The sequence below is a fragment of the Dipodomys ordii genome, unplaced genomic scaffold (genome assembly GCF_000151885.1).
Source record: "Dipodomys ordii isolate 6190 unplaced genomic scaffold, Dord_2.0 Scaffold13, whole genome shotgun sequence".
Classification (NCBI taxonomy): domain Eukaryota; kingdom Metazoa; phylum Chordata; class Mammalia; order Rodentia; family Heteromyidae; genus Dipodomys; species Dipodomys ordii.
This window is the reverse complement of record NW_012267229.1, coordinates 11,940,759-11,950,319: the sequence shown is the minus strand read 5'-3', so window position 1 is coordinate 11,950,319 and position 9,561 is coordinate 11,940,759. Positions and strand designations below refer to the sequence as shown.

The 9,561-nt window shown below is 49.5% G+C and overlaps 1 protein-coding gene across 2 annotated transcripts in view; it reads right to left on the bottom strand.

Annotated features, from left to right (window-relative positions):
- Positions 1 to 358, bottom strand: part of Nsfl1c (NSFL1 (p97) cofactor (p47)) — a 17,292-nt gene extending 16,934 nt beyond the window's left edge. The window contains exon 1 of one of the 2 annotated variants that reach the window (XM_013011043.1): positions 30 to 358. In XM_013011043.1, coding sequence (XP_012866497.1) covers positions 30 to 134 — 105 coding nt within the window. In that variant the 5' untranslated portion in view covers positions 135 to 358. The remainder of the gene's footprint in view (positions 1 to 29) is intronic. The other variant, XM_013011042.1, reaches the window with a different exon arrangement.
- Positions 359 to 9,561: the final 9,203 nt, after the last annotated feature.

Below are 9,561 nucleotides of genomic sequence, written 5' to 3'. Positions count from 1 at the left end.
CCCGACGCGGCCCGCCTCGCGGCGCGAACCTGCAAGTCCCAGCCGGCCGACTCGAGGAAGAAGCGGGCCCGGTCCTCCTCAGCGCCCGTCACCGCCACGAACTCCCTCAGCGCGTCCTGCCGCTCCGCCGCCATCTTCGCCCCGTGCGCTCCCGAAACCGCTCCGGCTGCCGCTGCACAGCCCCAGCCCCGCCTCTGCGTTCCACTCGCTGCTCTGCTCGACCCGGCTCCTCAGGCCCCGCCCCGCAGGCCCCGCCCCGCGCGGCGCCTCACGAAAAGCCTTCCGGGTGGGAAACCTCACCTCTCCGCGCCCTCTGGCGGTCGAAGCCCGAACCGCAGCCCAACGGCGACAGTGGGAGTAAAACCTGTGGATTGAAAGGCCCTGGAAGAGTCAGATTGATCATTATCCGTGACTCATCCCCTCATTTCATTAAATTATTCACTCGTTCACCTGTATCCTTGTTAAAGTATTTCCGGAGGGTTATGGCCTGATGCTTATTCAAGGCTGTGGATAAGGTAAGGCCCAAAACAAAATCCTTAGCCAGGTGCTGGGGCCTCATGGTCTGTAATCCTAGCTATCTAGGAGGCTGAGGTCTGGACTGGAGGTTCAAAACCAGCCCGGGCAGAAAAGTCCATGAGACTTGATCTCCAAAATAATCAACACAATACCTTACTAGAGGTATTGCTCAAGTGGTGGAGCACCAGCCAAGCTAGAGGCCCTGAGTTCAAACCCCAATACTACACAAAAAATTTTCTGCTCCCTTTATTATGTACATTCTAGGGAAAAGAACCCACATCTTACTACAATGTGCACAATCCTTCCATGACTGAAAGACAGTGGTGGAGAGTCTCTTCCTTTGTGAGGAAAAAAGCTTCTTTTTTTTTTAGTAGGAAGAAAGTACCAGGAAGATGTGCCGGGAGCCAGTGGCTCACACCTGTAATCCTAGCTACTACAGAGGATGAGATATGAGGATCAAGGTTCAAAGCCAGCCCAGGCAGCAAAGTCCATGATACTATTATCTCCAATAAACCACCCAGAAAAACAGGAAGTGGCACTGTGGCTCAAGTGGTAGAGTGCTTGCCTTGAGCTGAAGAGCTGAGGGACAGTGCCCAAGCCCAGAGTTCAAGCCCCACAACGACAAAAAAAAAAAGTATAAATAGTAGGTGAAGGGTTAAAGTACTTGAGGCAGTGACAATTTGTTGCACAGCAATGTGATGCTAAAACACCTGGTTGTGTGCCTTTATAAGCCCTGGAAATCCTTAGCTTGGGGCTCTCCTCCTAGGCTCCACTGTGTTGGAGTGTAGGACAAGGCCCGAGCTGCAGCCCATCCTGCAGCCCATCTAAATAAAACCTTAAAACACCTGTAAATTCTGACTCTTGGTGGTCTTCTTGGTGGGGGTCCTGCAACCTGGCACAACAGTAGGAAGGTGCGTTAGAAGAATTAGGCAACAGTGAGACCCAATCCAACCACAATGGCCACTGGTAAGATCTCACAACTGTGAACATATGAAGCACTGGCCAGGGACATGAGGCAACAGGACTTGTTTGTGTAGAGGAATGTGTTAGTTCAATGACCTTGTAACATAACTTGGCAATATGACAGAGTTGAGGAGGGACACTTTGTTTTTTGTCAGTCCTGGGGCTTGAACTCAGGGCCTGGGTACTGTCCTTGAGCTTTAGTGCTCAAGGCTAGCACTCTACTACTTGAGACACATCACCTCGTCTGGCTTTTTCTCAGATCTTAGCCTTCTGAGTAGTTAGGTTTATAGGTGTGAGCCAGCGGCACTGGGCCTAGCTCTACATCTTTAAATTTATTATTTTATTTTGTGTGCCAGTCGTTGGGCTTAAACTCAGGGACTGAATGTTGTCCCTGAGAGTTTTTCTTTTTTTTCTCAAGGCTATCCCTGTACTACTTGAGCCACGGCTCTACTTCTGGCTTTTTAATGGTTAATTGGAAATAAAAGTTTAGGCTGGTCAAACTGTGATCCTCAAATCTCAGCCTCCTGAGTGGCTAGGATTCAGATATGAGTCACCAGTGCCTAGCTTACATCCTTTTTATTTTTTGCCAATCCTGGAGGGCTTAAACTCAGGGCCTGGGTGCTGTCCCTGCACCTTTTCGCTAAAGCCTAGCACTCTACTACTTGAACTATGGCTCTACTTCTGGCTTTTTTGATGCTTATTTGGAGGTAAGAGTCATGGAGGGGCTGGGAAGGTGGCTCAGTAATAGAGTGCTCTCCTCCCATGCATGAGGCCCTGGCTTCGATTCCTCAACACCACATAAACAGAAAAAGCTGGAAGTGGCACTGTGGCTTAAGTGGTAGAGTGCTAGCTTTGAGCTGAAGAGCTGAGTGACAGAGCCCAGGCCAAGAGTTCAAGTCCCATGACAAAAAAGAAAAGAAAAAAATGTCTCATGGACTCTGCCTCCATTGGCTTTGAACACAGATCCTCAGATCTCAGCCTCCAGAGTTGCTACAACTGTGCTGGCTCAGCTCTACATCTTGTCTGCAGGAGGAAGTAAAGGAGCCTGAAGGCCTGGGGCATCATCTTAGGTGAGGGAGGAACAGGAATGGCAAAGAGCCTTGGAAAGGAGGGAAAGAGATGAAAAGCTGCAGAACAGGAAGAAACAGAAGGAGGACCGTACCCACAACCCCACGGACTTCCCAGGTCCTGTGAGGCCCTTGGAAGTGGTGGTAGCCTAGGGGCCTGTGTCCTACTCAGACCTCTGTGGGTAGTCCTGCCAGTACAGTGTTCCAGCCTTCAGAGCGGCTGAATGAGGGACTTTGCTTCCCATCCTTCCAGTCTCTCCCTACCAAGGCCCTGCAGACTCACCCAGGAGTGTACTTTAGCAATCTCCCAGGCAGCTCTGGATCCAACCACAATCAAATTGGTAAACTGGATGAATCATCCCACCTTGGGAACTTCCTACCCCTCACCCTGCACCATCACGTGACCTGAGGCTTATATCTGCTTCCTGGTTTTCTTGTCTCCCCGGTAGAAGGTAAGCTCTCTTGGATTGTACGCTTTGTTTAATCTTCAACACACAGAGCAGCAGTGCCTAGCACGCTTTGTTTAATCTTCAACACACAGAGCAGCAGTGCCTAGCACATAGTCAGCCCTCTATTACTTTATAGGACTGCATGAAAGGTGCTACCATGGGGGGAAGCAAGGTTTTTGTCCTCACGTAGCAAAACTTCTAGTGGAATCCACTAACTGACAGCTATCAAGAAAATAAAACAGGGCTGGGAAGGTGGCTCAGTGGTAGAGCGCTTGCCTTGCATGCCTGAGGCCCTGGGTTCGATTCCTCAGCACCACATAAGCAAAAAGGAAAAAGCCGGAAGTGACGCTGTGGCTCAAGTGGTAGAGTGCTAGCCTTGAGCTGAAATGCTGAGGGACAGCGCCCAGGCCCAGAGTTCAGGCCCCACGACTGGACCCCCCCAAAAAAAGAAAAGAAAAGAAAACAGACAGCTAGTACACATGCATTCACAAGACACACATTTTTTTTTCAGGTGGCAATAAATGCTAGGAAGAAAATAAGTGTGTGTGTGTGTGTGTGTGTGTGTGTGTGTGTGTGTGTGGTATGTGTGTGGGAGGGGGAGGAAGATGAGCAAGGTGGAGGTGATGGACCAGGGAGGGAACTCAAAGGAAACAGTTGAGCAGAGACTCAGTGGTGTAGTCATGGTCCAAGCAGGTGATGGAGGAGAATCACCAGTAGTGGGGGTGAGGTCAGAGGGGTGGCTGTGACCAGCTCAGGCTAGGCCTGCAGGGTGAGACTTGCATGGGCAGGTTGAGACTCCAGTGCACTTACTCTGCAGGCCAAGCTCCACACTTCCTCCCCTGCAGCATTAGCCTCCTGGAACTGCCGAGACAAATGACTGCAAACCCAGTGGTTTCACATGACAGAAATGTATTTTTCTACCATCCGAGGCATCAGCAGGGTCATGCTGCCCAGGCAGCCTCCAGGGAGCATCCTTCCTTGCTGCTTCCGGCTACAGGTGTTCTTTAACTTAAGGCCATGTCGCTCCCACCTCTGCCTCTGCGGCCCCACTGCCTCTGCTGTTCTGCCTTAGCTCTCTCCTGTCTACTAGCTTGCTCTCATGAGTGCATTTGTGATTGCATTTAGGGCCCAGGATCCACACTTCATTTCAAATCTGAAATGTCCTGTGTGTGTGTGTATGTGTGCGTGTGCGTGTGCGTGTGCATGCGTGCGTGCGTGTGTGTGTGTGTGTGTGTGTGTTTGTGTAGCTACTGGGACTTGGACTTGAACTCAGGGCCTGGGCACTGTCCCTTAGCTTTTTCACTCAAGGCTGGCACTCTACCATTTAAGACACACCTCTACTTCTGGCATTTTGCTGGTCTACTTCTGGCATTTTGCTGGTGGATTGGAGATAAGTCTTGAATTTGCTCAGGCTGGGTTTGAACTGGGATCCTCAGATCTCAGCCTCCTGAGTAGCTAGGATTATATGTATGAGCCACCTGTGCCTAGTTCTCCCCCGCCCCCCGCCCTTTGTAACTGTTAAAATTAGCTTGAGTTGTTGTAGTGTCACATAGGAATAAGGACACTAACTTGAAAAGAACTTTACAAGGCAAAAGGCTTACTTCTGCCAAGGGGTGCACTATCAGTCAGAAATCTGACACTTAAGCACACAGCTCCCCCTTTTTTTTTTATCCCTAACTCAGTAGGCTCTGCTCCTCTGCTTGCATTGGCTGAGCTCAAGTTCACAATCTGAAAAGGGATGTGGTTTAGATAACCAGGGGCTAGGTGCTATCCCTCAGCTCTTCAGTTCAAGGCTAGTGCTCTATACCACTTGAGCCACAGTGCCACTTCTGTTTTCTGGTAGTTAACCGGAGATAAGAATCTCATGGACTGGGCTGGGAAGGTGGCTCAGTGCTAGAGTGCTTGCCTTGCATGCCTGAGGCCCTGGGTTCGATTCCTCAGCACCACATAAGCAAAAAGAAAAAAAAAGAATCTCATGGACTTTCCTGCCTGGGCTAGCTTTGAACCTGGATCCTCAGATCTCAGCCTCCTGAGTAGCTAGGATTACAGGTGTGAGCCACCCTCTCCCTGCTAACAGGATGTCTTAAAGTGCAGCAGAAAAAGGATGTAACTAAAATGTAATTAACAGGGGCCAACCTGCTGGCCAAAGCTGGCACTTTTCAGAAAAACACTTCTCACAAGATTAACAGAAAGGAAGAAAACTACTTTGATAGAAAAAAGGCTTTTCTCACAGTCATATAAGGACATGATCAAAGGTTGCAGAGCCTAGGATGTGGTTAGATGTGGTGGATATTTTAAATCCTACCGTCCTATCTTTATGGATATCAATTAGTTTGGTGACCTACCCCTTTTCAGTCTCAATTAACATCACCATTGACTTAGTTGGAGCTGATTTTCTGCTTGTTACAGTGACAACCTTGCAGACTGCTCCACTTCCTCTACAGTGGGTGCTATTTAAAATGCACACATGGAAAATGGGAATTCACATGGATTCAACGTCCATATAGTACAGCCAGTGCAAACTCGGCCTCCGGTGGACAAAAGGGTTCTCACACACGGGGAAGTCCTTGTTTTTGTCCTCCATACTCAGGTGACAGATGAATCACTAAAGTGTCCAGTGAAGGCTCAGAGGCTTTAGGGTTAGAAGTCAGGGAAGGTCTTGCTTTGCAGTGGGGTGGAGCCTCAGAGGTGTCCAGCAGCTGTTGGGCGTACTGTTGGCCTCTGCCCACTAGGTGGCAGTAGTAACTGCCCAAGTAATGGCAACCAGGCTTAGCCATTACGATCTTTCTTCTTGAGAACTATTGTACTACTCTACTTTATGTTGCCCCAGTGGAGGTAAGGGGAGGCAGCAGGGAACTCAATTTAGGCTTCATACCTTTCATGTCCCAGGGGTGGAGATGATTACCTTATTCCCTGACATCCATTCTCTAGTCTGGTGAAAAATTTTCAATGAGGCACAGTACTGCCAGAGTAAGCACTACATTTCCCAGCCTTCTTTGCAGCTAGTTGTAATCATGTGACCACATTTCAGCCAATGAGAGTTGAGCAGGGCAAACAAATTCTCTGGTGTGCCCTTGAAGGGTAGGGGCAGGTTCCTTTCCTCAACTTCCCTCCATAGTCTTGCTTCCTGGAATGAAGACTGAGTACCCACAAGATCACAGAGTCCTGGCCCTTCATACCAGGGTTGACCAGAATGCCCAGGGAAGGATGTTGCTGGAGAAATAAGCTCTTCTGGTTTAAGACATTTACTTAAGCTGGGCACTGGTGCTCATGCCTCTAATCTCAGCCACTCAGGAGGCTGAGGTCTGAGGATTGAGGTTTAAAGCCAGTCTGGCCAGGAATGTCTGTGAGACTCTTATCTCCAATGAACTTCCCAAATAAAACCCCAAAGAGGAGCTGTGGCCCTAGGCCCTGAGTTCAAGCCCCAGGACTGTTACACATACACACAAAAAAGACATATTCTTAAGGGCTTTGTTACAGTTGTATACGCCTGCATCCCAACTATTGTAGCCCCTGGAGGGTTAGGAAAGAAGGAAAAAGATGTCAGAGGGAAGGATATGCAAATGGAGGGGCACAGGTAGTCTGGCTTGGCGACCTGAGAAGCCCAGCCAGTGGAAACCTTGAAGAACCAGAGGACTGGAACAGTCTGAGGGTAGAGAAGGCCACAGAGGGAAACCCAGCACCAAGAGAGGAGTTTCACCAAGTAATCCAAACAGATATAGAAATCTTAGAGTTTGTCCTCAGGCCTGGGGATCATGTGGAGGCTGGATTTGGAGGCTGAGCAATGGTAGGAGTCCCTGGCTCCTGTCCACCTCAGAGGATCTACTCCAGGGTTGACCCCTTACTCTTGCCTCTTACCAAATGAAGACTGAGTACCCACAAGATCACAGAGTCCTGGCCCTTCATACCAGGGTTGACCAGAATGCCCAGGGAAGGATGTTGCTGGAGAAATAAGCTCTTCTGGTTTAAGACATTTACTTAAGCTGGGCACTGGTGCTCATGCCTCTAATCTCAGCCACTCAGGAGGCTGAGGTCTGAGGATTGAGGTTTAAAGCCAGTCTGGCCAGGAATGTCTGTGAGACTCTTATCTCCAATGAACTTCCCAAATAAAACCCCAAAGAGGAGCTGTGGCCCTAGGCCCTGAGTTCAAGCCCCAGGACTGTTACACATACACACAAAAAAGACATATTCTTAAGGGCTTTGTTACAGTTGTATACGCCTGCATCCCAACTATTGTAGCCCCTGGAGGGTTAGGAAAGAAGGAAAAAGATGTCAGAGGGAAGGATATGCAAATGGAGGGGCACAGGTAGTCTGGCTTGGCGACCTGAGAAGCCCAGCCAGTGGAAACCTTGAAGAACCAGAGGACTGGAACAGTCTGAGGGTAGAGAAGGCCACAGAGGGAAACCCAGCACCAAGAGAGGAGTTTCACCAAGTAATCCAAACAGATATAGAAATCTTAGAGTTTGTCCTCAGGCCTGGGGAGCATGTGGAGGCTGGATTTGGAGGCTGAGCAATGGTAGGAGTCCCTGGCTCCTGTCCACCTCAGAGGATCTACTCCAGGGTTGACCCCTTACTCTTGCCTCTTACCCCTTGCTGAGCTGAGCTTGGCTCTTCTGGAGGTGAGGACTTGGATTTTCCTTGCCCATAGATCCACTAGCAGGCAGCCAGGGCCAGTAGAAGTTCAGCCAAGGCCACTGCCTTCATCCCTAGGACCACAGTTGTGAGCACAGACAAGAGGCCTGAGGGACAGAAGGGAGAGCTTATCCACACCAGGGCCCCTGGTCTGTACCCCCATAGCCCACACCTCATTGTGTTCCTGGGGTGGGCTGGGCCCAGCTGCTGTGTAGTCCCTGGAACCAGATCCTTTCTACACTGATCAAAGCCCACTCCTCCCTCTGCCTTGGCCTTGACTGACATCTGGCTTAGACCAATGCCATCTCAACCTCTGACCTCCCAAAGCAGTGGAAATCTGCTCTCATGCATTGGCTGCTCCACCTCTTTGCCTCAGACTCCATACCATGTACTTCCTAATTAATGCAATCCTGGAAGTCACACTCCCATACAGAGTAATGGCCCAGTCTCTGGAGAGGAGACAGACTCACATATATGTTAAAGAAGCCATCACACACCTTATTCATGGATTGAATTATCCCACCCTACCCTACAAATTAATACAATTATGTGTCAGTTCAAAAAGAACAAAAAAAGCCAGCCACAGTGACATCCACCTATAATGCAGGCTACTCAGGAGGTAGAGGCAGGGAGAGTTCCAAGGCAGCCTGTGAAACCCTATCTCAAAAAAAAAACTAAAAACCAAAAGGGCTGGGAGTATGGCTCATGTGGTAGAACCCTTGCCTAGCAAAGGTGAGGGCCTAGATTCAGTTCCCAGCACTATGGAATAAATGAATGAACGAATGAAGAAACAAATTTTAAATGAGAAACAAAGCCTCAGGCTGGCTAACCTGAACGCCTCTACCCCAAGCTCCACGTTACCACGTGGAGTTACCACGTGTTAACAGGTGATGTCCCAGATACTTCCTGGCACTTGACAGTTGTGATCTCACTGGAACCACACAGCCCATGAGGCTGGCTCTCCATTCTCATCCCCTCCACTCCCCCTTTGCTCATGGAATCAGACCCCAGCTATCAAGGTGCAAGGCTCCATCCCAGAATCCTTGCGCCACAGCCACACCCTTCAGTGCTGTTATAAGTAGCCTCATGGCTCAACCTTATTTAATACATCGTTGTGGGATATTCACAACTGCGTAGGCAAGACTGCCCATGCAGACAGCTCTGTCCGTCTATCTATTGGCTAGGCTGCTAGAACATGGTTCTCTGAGTCCCTGCTCTGCAGCGGAGCTGGACTTGTGTGAGCTTGCTGGAAATCTAGAACAAATGGCTCCCTTCCCATAACGAAGTTGTCTGTGGCGTCCTCTGTGCCGAGTATGTGGGCTCCCATTAACTTCATTGGAGATGATTAGTACTCTCATCTGTTGGAGCGATCTGGGTTGCAGGTTTCCGGGAAAAGTCTTTCTCTGTGGGAAAGATGGTTTTGCTGTAAGAGGGAGGGCCTGTCTCATGCTTCCCCTCACCCTTCCCCACATTATGAGCCCCTGGGCCAAGAGCTGGCATCACTAGGATAGCCTAGGTTCTACCTGGGTTGGGGCCAGAGATCATATTCTGTAGCTATAGAGACCGTGGCAGTGTGTCTATGGGGCACAGCCCGTGTCTGATTTTCTATCAGCATTTCCAGCTCTTAGTAGGACATTCAATAAGCAGGTGGCAGACATGTCTTGAATGGTTAAATGGTCTATGCAGAGTTTGATGATGGCCAGAACAGGAAGAGGTTAACTGTGGCTGGGAGGAGACAAAAAATTCATTGAGGAGGGATTTTTTTTTTTACACTGGGTTCTGAAGGAATAGGAGATTTTTTTAAGAGGACAAAACAAAGCCTTCTAGGGAACAGCTTATATAACAATACAGAGGCTTCACAGAGCTGGCTTGGTCAGGCCTTTGGGACCACCTGCCCTCAACACCTCCCCTGCAGTTTGTCTTACCTTTTACTC